This window comes from Pteropus vampyrus, unplaced genomic scaffold (genome assembly GCF_000151845.1).
Source record: "Pteropus vampyrus isolate Shadow unplaced genomic scaffold, Pvam_2.0 Scaffold171, whole genome shotgun sequence".
Lineage (NCBI taxonomy): Eukaryota > Metazoa > Chordata > Mammalia > Chiroptera > Pteropodidae > Pteropus > Pteropus vampyrus.
In genome coordinates, this window is record NW_011888952.1 from 327,869 (window position 1) to 344,889 (window position 17,021).

The window sequence follows — 17,021 nt, forward strand, 5'->3', positions numbered from 1 at the left end:
CGAGGGCCAGGAAGTTGTAGGATGGGCTTGATGGTCTCAGGGGCCTGATGGGAGGATTTAGGATTCATGATTTATTCTGAGTGTCACCATCAGAGAGTTCTAAACTGGGAAGACCTGCTTTGCATTTCAAAGGGCTTACTTGGCAGCTATGTTCAGGGGGGAAATGTTGAGAGGGGGCTTAGAGAGCCTCCTAGGTGAAAGGCTGGCCACCCTAAGGTGGTCCCAGGCAGTGAGGTTCTCAAGCTTTCGAGGTTGGCACGATTTGTCCAAAATTCCACTTTATAATAATAATTGTAGTGACAAGCATATCTGAAATAGCAACAGTATCAGCTAACACTTCTGGAGCATTGACCATGGGCCACACCCTGTGCAAGCGCTTGACACTGAATTATCTCATCCCAGCCGCTCTGAGGGAGGTGCTGTGGATGTTCCCATTTTATAGTTGAGTAAACCTCATGAGTCTCAGAGAGATGGAGTGACTTGCACAGGTCACCCCCAGCCATCCTGTGGAAGACCACCCACTCATGGCTTCTGGTGCAGGGCACCCCCAGCCGCACCCTATCTCTGGGCTCAGGGCTTGACCCTCAGGGATGTGCTGGGAAACAGCCCCTGCCCAGAAACCCATCCAAGTATGCTTATTCGCTCAGGGACAGAAGGACCTGGTATTTATTGTTTTCTTTTGAAAACTAACTGTGCTTTTGTGCAGAACCCACATGTGCACATAGTCAATGGCTTGGGCTTGCAAAAAAACACAGATAAGGAAAAAAATGTTCTCCAAAGCGGCACCCTAAAGCCAGTTCTGATGCTACATTCTGGTGACCTTCTGAGTCTCTGCTCAGAGCCTCCATTGCCTGTGTCCTGGCATCTGGGGGCCGAGTTATGAGCTCAAGTCTGCTACCAGATTCAGCCCTAGAGGCATGGCATTGCAGCTGGTGATGTCAAGCAGGCCGTCTCCTCTCTGAACCTCAGTCCCCCCATCAATGACATGTAACCTCAGAGGGCTGCCAGGATTCAAGGAGTCGATGATGCCCAGGCCTGGTCCATTGTCCATTCCCAGTAAATGTGGCCTATTATGATGTTTACTATCATGGCTTTTTCTTTGTTTATGCACTTGTTTTACCAAAATGGCCCCACGACGTCCTGTAACTTTTCTAAGCCAGATGTGTTTCTGTCATAATGTGGTCACATTGTGGTCACACTGAGGGGTGGCAATGGCTCTCTTGGATGATGTACCATAATTTCCATGCTCAGTCTTGTCAGACTTGAGGTTGTGTCCCTTGTCCACTCTTCTAAACTATCCCTGTGTTTGCCTTCTTGTGAATTTGCCCAATTATCGTCTCAAACATGCTTCCTGGAGGTCTGTTTTGTATTTTTGTGCAAATTGCAGAAGGAACCTTGACCAACAATACCTAGAGAGAGGTGGGAAAGGTGGGAGCAAGTCCAGGGAATGCCCAGGGACTGTGCTCACCAGCCGCAGTTGTCCTGCTCCCATGGGGTAGAGCTGATTTGCCACCTGAGGTGGCACTAGGCTGGCGTGGAGGGTAGGCCTACGCATTTGGACACAACTGGCCTTGCTTTGCCCATCTCTCATGTGGGTAAATGATAGGATGTATGCTTGAGAAAAGCCTCAGTTTGCAGGGGGCCTCAACCTGAAGTCTGGTGAGCTGCTAGGAACTTGGGGGTGGTGGTGCTGGGGTCAGATCAGGGGTCCTGGGAGGATGGAACCCCATGGTTGCATGGTGGAGACATAGCCAAGGCAGGAGAGATGCCCCTTGGGTATCAGCAGATAAGTTGAGGCAGACGATGGCTTCAGGTGGTCCGGTGTAGTTTGCTCTGCCTGGCTGTGACCAGCCTGGAGGGGCTGCTCCAACAGTATGAGAGTGTGTAGGCCTCACCCTATCCTGACTTCCCTAGCCCCCCGCATACCTGACCTTGTCCCCTCACTAGCCCTTTTTACCCCCACCAAAACTCCTCTTGTATGGTTTCTCCATACCTGAAACGTCATCTTGGGACAACTCTGTGACTAAAGCCAAGGTCAGTCTGGGGTTAGGGACGTGACCCTGTTTATGTTTGGGTCTCAACCCAAAGCTGGGCCTTTAAAGCAGGAGCAAAACTTTAAAGCTCTGATTCTGAGGCCTTACATATATACAGTGCAGCCAGGGAGCTGAAGAAGGTTCCAGAGCAGAGGTCTGATGTGCTTTTTCTCTTCCAGCTGCAGCCGGAGCAGTTGGACTGTGGGGCTGCCCACCTACAGCACCCACTATCAATCCTGCAGCCCCTGAAGGCCACGCCTGTGTTCCGAGCCCCAGGCCTCTCCTCTGTGGCCGTAGCCAGTGTCAGCAACTACACGGTGGTCTTCCTGGGCACAGTTAGTGGGCGGCTGCTCAAGGTAGGGCTATGGTGGGAGCCTGAAGGGTGGATGTGGGGTGAGAGGCCAGTTGGAGGGGAGGGAGGGGCTCCAACCCAGGCCAGGTCCGATATTAGCCTTTATTGTCTCCTCTTTGCCTGGCACTTTACAATTTACAAAGCATTTTCACATCTGTTTCTGCCCCTCTCGCTCGTAACAATAAGTGCCCCGGAGGAAGGGAACCAGTTGCTGAGGGCTGGCCCTTCTCTCAGGGTCTCTGGGACTGGGGCTTTGAGGCACACGGATCTGAGTTCAAGTCTTGGCTCAGCCACTTGCAGGCTATTTGATCTTGGGCAACACACTTTCTCTTTCCGGGCCTCAGTTTCGCCATCTGTGAAGGGCTGTGTGCCCTGCCTCTTGAGACATTTGTGGGGCTTTGATGGGGAAGGCCGCAGCCTGGCAAATAGGGGCTTTCATCTTATCTCCTCCTCCTCCCCCTCCCCACTTGCCACCCTCTGAACACCCCGCTACACCAAGGTGACTGGTTTCCAGAGGTAATAATACCTGCCTGAGATTCCTGTATCTGGGAAAGATGAGAGGAATCTGGTTCCCATTATGGGGCAGGACAGGCTTGGTGGGGCCTGTGTTGGGCCTCTAGGTGAGGACCTGGATCTCCCCCTACACACCCCATCCATTTCTCACTCCCTGCCTGTTGGGAAAGTCAGCTTCATGGCACGATTCCAGCGTGCACCAGGCCCTGGCCTAACTGACTCAGATTCTATAATCCAATTCCCTCAGCTGCCCAGGCAATGCCTCGGGTGGGGTGGGGGTCGGAGCCCAGCTCACCCGGCTAAGGACCCTTGCTGGCCCACAAATAGCAATGGGGGAAATGCCAGGCATGGGAGCAGGGAGGAGGGCAGGGGAGTGTCCTCCTCAGCCTTTGAAGCCCCTGTTGAGAGTCCTTAGACAATGGGGCTCATGTTTTGGGGTTAGATACTTGGATTCAGATCCGGGCTCTGCCTCTCACAGCTATAGTAACTCGGGGGCAATTGCTTCTCACCCTGAATAAGCCTCAGTTTCCTTATCTGTCATGGGGAAAATGGTCCAGGACTGTGGTCAGAGTCTACTGTGACGATGCCTGTGCACATGGAAAGCAAGGAGTCTCCCCACCCCCTGCCTATGAAGCTGTACTTATGAGGCACCCACTGTCTACCCAGTCTTGAAGGGCACATCATAGGCATCTCATTTAATTCTCACACCCCTGCAAGGGAGTCAGAGCTGTGATCCCCATTTCACAGATGGGGACACAGGCTCTGAGAGGGAAAATGACGCCAAGTCGCACAGTAAGAACGTGGCTAAATTCAGGTCCAGCTGGCCCAGAGCTCACACTGTCTCTTCTCAATCCAGTCTTCACTTGTCACCCTGTGCTGTGCAGACTCTTATCTTCTGCCAACTATTCCCCTGCACAATGCCCAGTTCAGGCCCTGGAGCACAGTGGGTGCTCAGTAAACATTTGAAAGAGTAGAAATGAATTGAGTGGTAGATGCATGGGAGTGGAGCTGCAGGTAGCATACCGAACCTAGGATCAAACTTGCCAAACTGCCTGGGACAGAATCTGCCAAAAGGTCACCTGAGGTCTCAGGGGTTGGGACAGAGCCTATGGGAGCCTGAGAAGAGAGTAATTTCAATTTGGTGTGTGGAGGCCACGTGGGCAGCTTTTCTGGAGGTGACATTGGGAGGACAGAGCTTGGCCTTATTTGCACATGGGTCGAAAGGGGACGGGGAGAGATGTTCCAGAAGGAAGCACAACAGGAGCAAAGGCCCAGAGATGGAATTTGTGAGTTGGGAGTGGGTGGAGATGAGGCTGGCAGAGTAAGTTGGGGGTCAGATCATCAGGACCTTGGATGCCAACTCAAGTTTATTACATAAGCAGGAGGGAGCCACTAAATGGTTTGGAGCCCCCAGAGGAAGGCCGAGCAGTAGGAGGTCCCAGGGAGTCATTGACTGCTGGTCCCAGCTCAGGGCCTGGTGGGGCCTTGGCAAGATGGCATGTTGGGAATGTGGGAGGCCAGTCAAAAAAGAGCAGTTTGATGGGACTCTGAAGGGCATTGTTGGTTCTCAGGAGGACAGGAAGAGGGACCCTTAGAGCCAGAGGAACTTTTAGGCCCCAGCAAGTCCTCGTTCTCCTGCCTGGATGTTGGACCCCAAACCCTAGCCCTAGCCTTGGACTCTGGACTCAGACAAGCTGAGGCTTGTATCGTGACCCTGAAGCATCTTCACTTTATGACTCTTGCCAAATCTCTCAGCCTCTCTGGGCCTCAGTTTCCTCATCTGTGAAATGGGTACGAGAGGGAAGGTATGAGAGTGTGACCCCATCAGCACTTTGTGTGCATTTTTTTATTTAGTGCTCCCCACAGTCTTGTGGAGCAGGGACCATCATTAGTCCCATTAGTTTAGGGAACAGGCCCAGAGAGGGGACGTGCTTTGGACAGTTTGTCCATTTGTAGAGCTTATAAATGTCAAAGCCAGAATTCAAACCCAAGTTCTTGCATGATGCCAAACAGCCTCCCAGAGAATGTTTGTAAGCTGTAAAGCCCCTGTGTGTTCACAGGGTGGGATGTGCTGGCGAGGAGCAGGGAGGGAATTCCTGGTGGGGGCACGGCAGAGGCAAAAGTGTAGAGGCCGGACCCACTCCCCCAACAGGTCTGTGATTTCCTACCAGTCCTGGAAGGGCCCAAGAGTGGATAGGGAGGCTGCACCCCAAGTCTGGATCAGGGCCCCCCTATTGCTGGGGAGCAGCTCCCCGGTGTTTGGCCTCCCCCTGCCATGGGCAGCCTCCTGGTGCACCATTACCCTGACAGCCACCACCCCCACAGATCAACCTGAATGAGAGCATGCAGGTGGTCAGCAGGCGGGTAGTGACGGTGGCCTACGGGGAGCCTGTGCACCACGTCATGCAGTTTGACCCAGCAGATCCTGGTTACCTTTATCTGATGACGTCCCACCAGGTAAGGCCAACGCCCCAGCCTGACAAGGTCCCAGGATGAGCTGAGCTCTCTTGCTTGCCAGGCCTTTGCACACGCTGCTCCTCCAAGAGCACCCTCTTTCCTCACCTCCTTTGCCTGCTTTCCCTTCACCTCCCAGTGCAGCCATCACCTCTGCAGGGAAGCCTCGTTCCTGTGTTTCCCCGTCATAGTGTCCAGCCACAGTTTCCCCAGCCTCTCATGGCCCTCGCTTACCAGGCTGACTTCTTGGGGGAGGGGCCAGCAGCCCCACTGAGCTGGGCCCCTGACTCTGCCTCTAGATGGCCAGGGTGAAAGTCGCTGCGTGTGCCGTGCACGCCACCTGCGGGGACTGCGTGGGCGCAGCCGACGCCTACTGTGGCTGGTGCGCCCTGGAGACACGGTGAGGCCCAGGGCGGGGACAGGGCCCGGGAGGCCGTGGCAGGGGAGGAGCCTACCTGGGTCCTGACGTGTGTCCTGCCGCCACAGGTGCACCCTACAGCAGGACTGCGCCAACTCTAGCCAGCAGCATTTCTGGACCAGTGCCAGCGAGGGCCCCGGCCGCTGTCCCACAATGACCGTCCTGCCCGCTGAGATTGATGTGCGCCAGGAGTACCCAGTGAGTTGGGAAGCCAGAAGCCAACTCAGGGGTGGGGAACCGCCCTTCATCTGGCACCCAAGCCCTGAAACATCAGGACTCCTCTTTGTAGTGCCCCAGGGACCTCGAGACAAACAGTGATGTAGTGAGAGTGACTGAGCTTTTCTAAGCACTTACCAAGTGCTAGAACATGCTGTGTGTGTGATGTTCACCTCCGTTAGACCTCACAGAACTCTATGAAGTGGATGCTCTTAACATCTCCACTTTACAGATGAGGAAACTGAGGCACAGAGAGGTAAACTGACTTGCTTAGGTCATACAGCTAGGAAGTAGCAGAACTGGGATCTGAACTCAAGTGGGCAGGCTCCAGAGTCCCAAGAAGGCGGGGACAAGTCACAGGATGGGAGGTGAGAGGGCTCCCACACCTCACCTTCTTTCCTTTTCCTGGCCCCAGAACAAGGGAAGGGCCCCTGAGTACCAGGCTGCTATTTCTCGTTTTCAGAAACAGATGAATCTGTAGCATGGGAGCAAGTGGCTTCCCCGTAGCCTGTGCCCATGAGGGCCTGGGGCTGCCGCAGCCTACTCCCCACCCATAGGAGGCAGCATCGGGACAGGGATGGTTCTAGGCCCTGACAAGCAGCTGCAGCTGAGGAACAGACAGGCCCACCAGCACTGCCCCCAATGATTTCTCTGAGGCTGGGTGTCCTCATCTGTTGTGGAAAGATGATGGTTCTGATGGGCCAGATGAGGCCTTGGGCTCCTCTGCACCACCTCCCCATTATTCCATATCACAGAGTCTTTCACACACCTTATTTTGACAAGCGGACAGAGCATGCATAGGTTTATCCGTTCATTCATTCATTCATTCGTTAGTATGTTATTGAGCACAGTTATGTGCCAAGACCAGTTCTAGCCTCTGGGAGTACAGCAGTGAACAAAGCAGACAAATGATGGCTGCACTGGGAGGTGAAGGGCAAGCAGGCCTTTGAGGGGCTGACATGCTTCTAGGATGAGAGAGAATAAGCAAGATAAGATTTCAAGGTGGTGATAAGTATTATGGGAAAAAAAAGCAGAACAGAGAGAGGGGTGGAGATTGAGTGGGAGTGTTGACATTTTAGACCAGGTCAGGTGACATTTGAGCAAAGCTATGAAAAAGGTGAGTCAAGTTGAGTATCTGAGCAGAGGGAACTGCCAGTGCAGAGGCCCTGAGGTGAGAAGATTGGTGGATTTGAGAGAGTATTAGGGGATGGGGTCAGAGAGGTCAGGGGCCAGATCATGCAGGGCCTCCGTGGCTACTGTAAGATCAGCTTCCTTTTGCAGATGGGGAGACTGAGGCCCAGAGGGTTACATGTAGGCTGCAGCCTGGATTCGTAGCAACCGGCCACCTGTTCTCCTAGGGTTGCTAGGCTGGGGGTGGGGCTGTGAGGGGAGGACCAGCCCCCCAACTGCAGGTCCGTTGCCTCCAGGGCATGATCCTCCAGATCTCAGGCAGCCTGCCCAGCCTCAGCGGCATGGAGATGACCTGCGACTATGGGAACAACATCCGCACTGTAGCCCGCGTCCCGGGCCCCGCCTTCGGCCACCAGATTGCCTACTGCAACCTCCTGCCCAAGCATCAGTTCCCACCCTTCCCACCCCACCAAGGTAAGCTCTCCATTCATTGGGCTGGGGGGCAGCTGTCTGGGGGCCCTCAGATGCCCATCCCTGAAGGGATGTAATGGTGGAGCCCAAGCGTGGGGGTCCTGATACCATAGTCTCTGAAGTCAGTGGAGATCCCCCGCCCCCTTGTCCTTCTCTCCCTGGCTTCCCCGATCCATTCCAGACCATGTGACTGTGGAGATGTTTGTGAGGGTCAACGGGCGGAACATCGTCGGGGCCAATTTCACCATCTATGACTGCAGCCGCATTGGACAAGTGTACCCCCACACAGCGTGAGTGGGTTGGGGGACTTGCTTCCGGGTGGCAGGAGGAGGTCTTTGCTGTTGGGGAGGCCTTTGGAAGAAAATTATAGTGTCCTAGAGGCAGACAGGACCCTCAGTTGTTTATTCACCAACTCATTTATTCAGGTAACAAACTCTTATCACCCAAGTGCCTAGCCTCTGTGAGCACCTAGTCTGGTAGGAGCAGAGAGAAGTGCTTTGATTACACTTAATTCGGTCTCCTAAAGGTCCCACTTGCCTGTTTCTTCCTTGCATACCTCTTAGAGTGGGGATCTCACTACCCTACAAAGTGCCCAACTCCGCCTGTCAGCTGTGATAGTGAGAAAGACCTTCCCTTGTGCTGGGATCTGCTTCCTAGGTCACAGTTACTGGGGGCAGGGGTGAAGTGAGAGGTAGGGAGCTGGGTCTCTGAGGGGCTCCCTATCTTCCAGCTGTACCAGCTGCCTGTCGACACAATGGCCCTGTTTTTGGTGCACCCAGCAGCATGCCTGCGTCTCCAACCAGTCTCAGTGTGCGGCCTCACCAAATCCCATGGTAAGCCAGGTCTGGGGGCTGCCCTCTGCCTCCACTGTTTTATTACTTTTTTTTTTTTTTATTTAATACATTGAGAACATTTCCATGTCAGTAAATTTTCTTCTTTGGCACCAGATTTCACAGCAGTGCTGGGCTCGTCACATGGCAACACGTGTAACCAATCCCCTGTTGTTGGACATATTACTTCCCGTTTCTTTTTTTGCATTCTGATATAGCCGGGGCACTGTGCATGTCCTTGACTATTCCCTGGAAACCAGTTTTTAGAAATGGAATTTTGGGGTGAAAGGTGGCCAGACTTTTTTACACTTTTAGCTTAGCTGTCCTCCAGAAAGCCCGAGCCAGTTTGTACTCCCACTTGTAGTAGGAGGGCCCCTTTCTGCACATCATGCCAATACTGGCTAGGTTTTAATTTTATCTTCAGTATTTCAGCAACCCTAGGAAGTCAAGGAGTACCAGACTTGGGCCTTGAATCCAAGCCCTTCTGTCTTGGAGCCTATGTTCTCCCTGCTTCCCCAAATCAGGTGTGAGCTGAGAGGCTCCTGTCTCGGTCTCCCCGTTAGCACTGGGGACCCTGGAGCAGGGAATACCAGGCTCTCTGGGTGGAGAGGGCTTGCTAGCCCCAAGAACCACACGCTCCCAGGTCCTTTTGCTCATGCTAGTCCCTTGGACTCCACAGAGTGATTCTGTACTGGCCCTCCCTGGCGCTATGGGATGGCTGGATTTAATCTGTTACACCAGGGTGGGGTGTGGTGGGAGAGTGAGGAACATGAGGAAAAATACAAACGGAAATGCCTCAGACCTTGCCCCTGGTTATGTTCACTGGCAGGGTGGCCTCTTGCCTTTGCTCAAAGAGCCTCAAAGGCCATCTCAGCCTTGTATCAGGGATGACCAAACGGAATTCCTGAGACTTTGGCTGGCATGGAAATGCCTGGCCAGGCAGGATGGCTGGACCAGGGATGGATGCCAGGGTCTTGAGACCTCAGCTCATCCCCTGTCAGACCTGGCTGCTGGGCCCTTTGTCTAGATTCAGGGGCCAGGGGCCAGGTGAGGTACTGAGTTCCTGCCTGCAGCTCATCTCTCTAGGAAAGGGATGTCCCCATCCATTTTCCAGATGGCACAGCTGAGGTGGTCAGTATGACCCTGGCACCCTGGCTCCCTGGCTCCCAGCAGAAGGAGGTCACTGGGGCCCCACCTTGGACATGCATCCCAGGAAGCAGCCCCAGCCTCTTGGCACTGGGCTCAGAGAACTCGTCAGGAATCCTTGAAGCCTTGTCTGCCCATGGCAGGTGCCATGTCATGGTCTGCACCTGGAATCCTCTGGTCTCAGCCCCTCTTGCCTGAGCCTCAGAAATGCTTCGAGGAAGGGGAGTCCAGCTAGAGCAATGCTTAACTCAAAGCAGTGAGGCAATAATGTGGGTCTCTAGCACTGGGATTGAGGTCCAGTGGAGGCTGTGTGGCCAAACTGTAAGCGAGGCCCTGAAGTCCTGTTCTGCCCTGGACACTGAGATTTCCAGTCGGCCGACCAGGGCTCCTGTTCTTGTTTGGAGTCCACACCTCCATCCAACCCCTAGCTCAAGGCTATGTACACAGTAGGGACTCAGTGAATGTCAGCAGAAAGCATTTGTGCTGGCAACATGCCTCCTGCACTTGAACCTAGAGGTGAGGCAGGGTGAGGGGGACCCAGCCTCAACATGGTACGTTCAGCATTTATCGAGCACCTGTTGTATGCCTCGGTTTGTACTAGGCACTGGCTAAGAACCTGGTTAGACATAGTTCTGCCCTCTCCATCATGAGCCAAGGCTTGAGGTATGAGTTGTGGCTGTATGATCCTGGGCAAGCTACCGAACTTCTCTGTGCCTGTTTCTCCATCTGTAAAATGGTGCCTATTTCAAAGGCTGTGGTAGGGATCTAGAATTAGACTTGTAAGGTACCAACTTCATATTTGGCACCTAGTAGGTGCTCATTAAAAGTCTAGATGGCACAGGGAGGACTTCTCTGGGGAGGGAATCTTCATGCCAGGTTCTGACGTGCATGGGAGCTTACCAGCTTGGAGGTGTTTCTTTGGCTGTATCCCCGTAACCCACTCTTCCCCAGGTATGTGGCTCTGTGGGTCAGGAGATGGGGTGGGAGCACAGAGAGGGCCTGTCTTAGAGATTATGGTAATCCAGCAGGAGAAGAGACATCCTCCTCCCCAGGCCTTCGGGAGGTTCTGAACCGATGCTTAATTTGCCATTTAATTGAGTGCCAGTTAGCTATAGAAGCACCGTGCCCACCCATTGTTGGCGGACCCCTCAGGAGCTGGGAGGAAGTGATGGTCTTGGGCTAAGCCAGGGCATTGTCCTGGGGAAGGCAGGAGCTAGGGCTTGAGTCTCATGTCACTTCCCCATTTCCTTGTGAGCCCAAGAGGAAGGAAATGGGGGCATAGAGGATGCTGGGAGCAAGGTTCCAGCTCTTCCAAGGAGAGAGAGAGAGCGAGGAAGGTGGCCACATCCTCCACTTTAAGTTTTCCGAGGGCCGGTGTGGCCTCCCCAGCGGTGGCTTCTCCAAGGAGGTGTGACCTTGGGCCTTAGAATCAGGGAGGGTTTGGCAGATGGGAGGGTGGGCTTTCCTGATGGGGAACCTGAGTGGACACCTCAATGAGGGTCGGCTTCATTAGAAGCCAGTGGGGAGAGTGGTTTGGTAGGGATGTGGGGGCAGTTTAAGAGGCCTGTGGGGGTACGGAAAGGTAAGGAGGGAACAGGTTAGGTGAGTTCAGAGCCCCAGAGCCTGTTAGTGCCCCATTGGATTGGGACACCAGTTCTTGACCCTTGAACTTGGTAGAGAACCTGGGAGAGTCTGTGAGCTCCAACGTGGGGACAGGTGAGGCCCTCTGAACCAGCACATGCTGGGCTCACATCCAAGTTTATTGTGGCTTCCGGCATTGCTGCCCCAGCATCTGTCCTGTCTCCTGAGCCTGCAAGCCATGCCCCGTGCCTCACTCCAGCAAAGGGAGAAGCTACTTGGCCTCTTTCTGATGGCTTGGCTTGGGATGGGACAGGGAGACCTCTATCCTTTGGTTGCAAGTAGAGAAACCCTAGTTCAAACTGGCCTCAGCCCCAACAGAATTAACTGGCTCATGTGAGTGAAAAGTCTGAGGGTTAGCATCGCCTTCAGGCACAGCTGGATCCAGGGGTTCCAACAATGTGGTCAGGGACCTCCCCACCTCTCTGGGTAGGCCCCATGCTCAAGCAGCCTCCCTCCTGTCAGCAAGATGGGCCCAGCCACTTCAGGCTGGCTCCTGATCCCCTGGCAGCCCTAGCAAATAAGAGCTTCTCATTGGTTCTGTAGAAGTCTCATAGTTGAGTCTCATTGGTGGAAATGGGGTCACATACACTCCCTGAACCAATTGCTGAGGCCAGAGTAGCCTGGGACACCCACCCATCCCTGGAGCTAGGGAAGAAGGTCAGTCTTCCCAAACCATAGGCCTGGGGGTGGGGGAGGGTCCCCAAAGGCCAGACCAGACTTGGAGGCAGATGGTCGGGGCTGGAGGCTGCCAGCAGACATGCTGGCTGCCCCCGTGGAGGCTTAGCCAACCTTATGGGGAGGCACCGGAGGAGGGCAAAGCTGTGCCAGCACCTCAGCCTTCACTCTGTAGAATGGGTATCAACATCCAAGTGGCTATGGGTTATAAGGGTCAAGGGGAGTCAGGGGGCCCTCAAAGATGGTCCCACATCATTCCTTCTGGGGGGCCTCTTGTGGAGCTCTCCCTACCTTGACCCTCACCTCCAGCCTCTCCTGTCAGCCACTTGCCCACGGGTGGGGAGGATCTGGGGGACAGAGCCCCTGGGTCTCCAGCCAGCTGTAAAGCAAAGCTGGCAGCAGCCGTGAAACCTGATTGAAAATGTGGGTTCCATTCTCTGAAATTCTATGGGTTTTATTCATAAGATAGAGCAGGACAGCAGCTCAGAGAGGAACAGTGACATAGGGACCTAAAAACCATCTCCTACCTCCCAGCCTTGTAGTGTGATCAGCTCAGAAGGCCTCACCTGGGCCTGGCTGTGCCAGTAGACCCTCCTGCCTATGAGGTCACTGTGAGGATCAAATAAGATGGAGTGTGGGAGGCGCTGGCACATTGCCTCAGTGCCAGTGGCTCTTACGATTTTGTTACTAGTGTTTTCTCACAACGCCGCCTGACTGGCACCTCCCCAGGGAGGCAGGATTGTACAGGCAGACTGCGGTGGCCGTGAAGCCTGTCTCTTTTGTAATGCCCCAGTCACCCCCACTTCCTTGTGTTTTGACTGCAGAGCCCTCAGGACTGCCCTCAGATCTTGCCCTTATCCCTGGCACCCATGCCCACAGCTGGCTCCCAGACCATCCCAGTGCATCTGGCTAATGCTGCCTTCTTCCAGGTAAGTAAAGGCCAGGCCCAGGTGGGAGCAGAGCAGAGGTCTGGGAGAGTACAGTCCCAGATGGGGTCCCCTGCTCTGGGCCCGCCACCCATGCTTTGGTTTATTTGCTCTGAGTTTCCAGGTTCTGTTTGAGAAAGCCCCGCTCTGGTTGCATGAGACTAGCAGAAGAAAGGGAGGTGGGTGGTGAGGGCCAGGCCAAGGGGACAGCAGGCCACCAGCAGCCTAAGAGAAACCCTGGTCAGGATCCATTGGGTATTAATATGCTTTGGCCAGGACCCCCAGACTCCCCTACCCCTGAAGCTCCCTTGGCAGAGCTGGGCCCCAGCTTGTGGTGGATACTGCCCATGTTGTACCCCACCCTGCCCTGACCCCAGACTGAACTGCGACCCTGGACATGTCTCCCCATGTAAGAGTTGTGGCTGCCAGGTTATCCCTGGAGAATGGCCAGAGAACCTCTTTGCTGCTCCATGCCCCATTGTCTAGATGGGGGAAATGAGACCCAGAAAGATGATGTCAGTGCCTCTGGGTCACACATCAGGCTAGACTTGCACCCTAGCCCTGGACTCCCATTCGAGTGCTCTTCCCTGCAACCAGCCTTTCCTTCCCCCCTGCCCATCTGTGCTAGAGGAGGGGATGCCCCCCTTTCTGGGTCCCTCTTGGAGGAGCATCCTGGGTGGGAAGCGTTGATGAGTCCTGGAAGCATGCCAGCCACCCCCTTCCTCAGTTCTTGGGGACTTGCCATCTGTCGCTTCCACAAGGAAGCTGAGGCCTGTTGTCACACGTGGGGGCCACGTGCTGGGCATCTGGGATGTGTTGGGCAGCCACATGGTTGGACTGGAGCTCTGTGAGGGGCAGGTGAGGTTCTACCCTTGACCCCCAAGCTCCACCCTGCAGTGGTTGGGGCCTAGCCTCCTGGAGCCTCCAGGACTCTGGGCGTGAGTGGAGGGAGGACAATGCTGCTCCCCTAGGCTGCAGAAACCTGGCACGGGGAGGCCCAAGCCCTGGTTTGGGTCCTGGCTGCTGCTTTCCAGCTGTGTAATTGGGGAACATATGCCTACCCTCCCTGAGCCTTAGTGATCTTGGCCCTCCTGTTCCCAGGCCTGCTTCCAGAACACTGCTGCTCTGCAGCAGCCCTGTTTGCTGAGCCTCTACCCTGGGGACTCCCAGGACAGGCTGGATTTGCCATCCTCAAGGTGGCTGAGGCCTGAGCTCAGGGACTCAGAGTATAAACCCACCTCCCAACTCAGCATGGCAGAGGATAAATGAGCTTTCAGCCCCGTCAGCAGCCACTTTCCTGTGTTAGCTACAGGATAAAGAGGAAGAGAGGGCAGGGTAGGGGGGGAGGTTGCTGACCTGCTTTCTCCTTAGGGTGTCACATCTACCAGTGACAGGGACATAAACAGGAAGTCCTGCCACGTGGCTGACCTAATACTCACGAAACCCAAATCTGTTCACTCAACAAATATTTACTGACGCTACACCCCAGAAGCCCCATACTGGGCTGAGAACAAGACGAAACTGGGGAATTGGGCCCCGTTTATACACTCAGCAAACATTTATTAAGTAACCTCATGCGTACTGATAACAGCCAGTATATATTAGGTGCCCACAGTATGCAACCCACTAAAGAGACATGATTTCCATTTTTCTCAGCAAGCCTGCAGAGTAGGGAAGACTGTTTTCATTGCAAAGTTTAGAAAACCAAGGCTCAGAGAGGAGGGTTCATGTGTGCAGGGTGGCACGGCTAGGAAGTAGCAGTGATTTGAACCTGAGCCTGCGTGAAGTAGAGCCTGAGTTCTTTCACTTGCCATCTGCTACCCTTAGAGGTGTCAGAGGGCCAAGACACAGCCCTAACCTTCCCCAGTGGGTCGGGGGACAGGTAGACACAGAGCCTGAGCAGTGGGATAAAGGTAGTCTTTGACATACAGGGTAGGGGGTAAGCTTTAGGAGCTTAACAGAGCCCTCAGCACATACCCAAGTATTTATTGCTGAACGAATGGATGAATGATCATATGAGGGGTACCTCCCTGATCTGAGGGGTATCTGGGAAGGCTTGGAATGTGGGACATTTGAGCTGGATTTTGAAGGCTATGCGCAGTTTTAGTAGGTGGTAAGAGTCAAGATTTTCAGGTGGAAGAACACACTTGGTCAAAGGCCTGAGGGCAGGATAGTCTGTGCTTTGTCCAAGAATGTTCTGGTCTGGCTGGGGCATGGTCTTTGTGGGCAGAGGTGGCAGGTGTTAAGGTTCAAATAGCAGGTGGAATCTCACTGGGATGAACCTTGAATGTCGGTCATGCTAAGAGTTACTCCTTTATGAGCAGAGTAAAAGGCCCTAGTTTAGGCCATTAGGGGATGTTGGAGGGGCCTTTAGTGGCATGGAGAGCACAAAGCCAAAGTTCTTGGTGTTTACGTACTCTTTACCTCCCCCAAGCATTGGACATGGAAGCAAGAAAGGACATTCTGGAGGAGGGTACAGCCCAGGCAGAGGCCTGGTAGTAGGACCAAGCTCACTCTTCAGGGCAGCAGTCCATGATGTCCTAATGGAGTCAGAGGGCTGACCCGACTCTCCCCACCCGCTTCTTTTCCACAGAGCGCAGCTCTCGAATGTAGTTTTGGGCAGGAGGAGATCTTTGAGGCTGTGTGGGTGAATGAATCAACTGTACACTGCAACCAAGTGGTGGTGAGTGGTGTGGCTCCAGTGGGGGGCAGGGGAAGGCTTGCACAATTCCAGATGCTGCACCGCCTTCTTCCCACCTTACTCCCTTCCTCCTTTTGGGCCCCCCATTCCCACTAGCCCTGCTCTCATCTCCATGACATCCCCTCCCCCAGCAGAGACCTGGACACCATCCACACCCTTCATGCTGTTTCCCACCCTTTTGCAGCTGCACACGACCCAGAAGAGCCAGGTGTTTCCACTCAGCCTCCAGCTAAAGGGGCGGCCAGCCCGATTCCTGGATAGCCCTGACCCCATGACAGGTCAGAGCCCTCATCTACCCCACATGGGCACAGGGGACTCAGCCACAATGGGTGCGCTCAGCCTTGGGGCTCTGATTCCAGTGCTCACCGCATAGTCACAGATGTCCCACCTCACCATTCCTTAACACAGACTCTCAGATCCCAGCCCTGCCATTCGGTACCTGGTCACTTGGTACTTGTCCCCATGTGAAATGAGGGCACAGGCCCTTTTGCAGAGGACTTGGTAAGGGTTTGCTGAGATGATGCACACAAAGCCTTACAAGGGTGTCTGGCACAGTCGGCACCCCCAAATGGTGGTTGATGTCCTCACTCTTATATGTTTAAATCAATCCTCCAAAGGCCTGTCTGTTCATGGGGAGTCTCAGACATCCCTAGTAGACACAGGGCTCCCCACATCCTTGCCACGAAGGCCCTAGAAACAGCCTGCACACGGGGGCTGTGGAAAACCCTTCCTGCATGCCTCCTGGGATCACTCCAAGGGTCTATGGCCCATAATGCTCAGTGGTTTCCCAGCATCCCAAAGCTCCACTGTGGGGTAGAGACCCACTCAGGCCTGGGTGTGGATACCAGCTCTGCCGCTCACAGGCTGTGTGCCTTGGGTATGTCACTCTACCTCTTTTGAGTCTCATCTCCTGTCTATCAAATGGGGCTAATAAATAGCTCCCCTCTGATAGAATCATGGTGAGGATGAAATGATATTGAGGCTCTGGCTGCACTGTGCTTAGCACAGGCCCCGGGGCATTTAGAGGAAGTACTAAAAACCTCACAGGGTCCTGACCCTCAGAACCAGGCCCTGCCTCTGGGTGGGACACCACAGTGAGAAGCCGAGTGTGGAGGGGAGAGCAGTAATGGGGGGCTGACCCGTGCTTCCTCCCTGTCTTTCTCAGTGGAGGTCTATAACTGCGCCATGGGCAGCCTTGACTGTTCCCAGTGCCTGGGCCGAGAGGACCTAGGCCACCTGTGTGTGTGGAGTGATGGCTGCCGCTTTCGGGGTCCCCTGCAGCCCCTGCCTGGCACCTGCCCCGCCCCTGAGATCCGGGCGGTAAGCACATCCCCCCTTGGAAGCCTGTTGCACCCACACGCCTGCATGTGCACTTGCACAGTGCCCCACATGGGCTCATGGACCCATAGCACATGTGCTTGCACACAGCCGGACACGCTCATGCAGTATTACCTATTGAATACCTGTTTGGTACCCAGCCCCTGCTCACCGCTAGAGACAGCAGTGAACAAAAG

At 54.5% G+C, this 17,021-nt stretch overlaps 1 protein-coding gene across 1 annotated transcript in view; it reads left to right on the forward strand.

Annotated features, from left to right (window-relative positions):
* The window catches only part of PLXND1 (plexin D1), a 51,759-nt gene that overhangs the window by 15,004 nt on the left and 19,734 nt on the right, over nucleotides 1-17,021 (forward strand). The window contains exons 2-12 of the mRNA XM_011370657.2: nucleotides 2,213-2,389; nucleotides 5,224-5,355; nucleotides 5,652-5,752; nucleotides 5,839-5,968; nucleotides 7,414-7,591; nucleotides 7,770-7,878; nucleotides 8,319-8,421; nucleotides 12,705-12,809; nucleotides 15,400-15,489; nucleotides 15,692-15,785; nucleotides 16,673-16,827. Of these exons, the coding sequence (XP_011368959.2) occupies nucleotides 2,213-2,389; nucleotides 5,224-5,355; nucleotides 5,652-5,752; nucleotides 5,839-5,968; nucleotides 7,414-7,591; nucleotides 7,770-7,878; nucleotides 8,319-8,421; nucleotides 12,705-12,809; nucleotides 15,400-15,489; nucleotides 15,692-15,785; nucleotides 16,673-16,827 (1,374 nt within the window). The remainder of the gene's footprint in view (nucleotides 1-2,212; nucleotides 2,390-5,223; nucleotides 5,356-5,651; nucleotides 5,753-5,838; nucleotides 5,969-7,413; nucleotides 7,592-7,769; nucleotides 7,879-8,318; nucleotides 8,422-12,704; nucleotides 12,810-15,399; nucleotides 15,490-15,691; nucleotides 15,786-16,672; nucleotides 16,828-17,021) is intronic.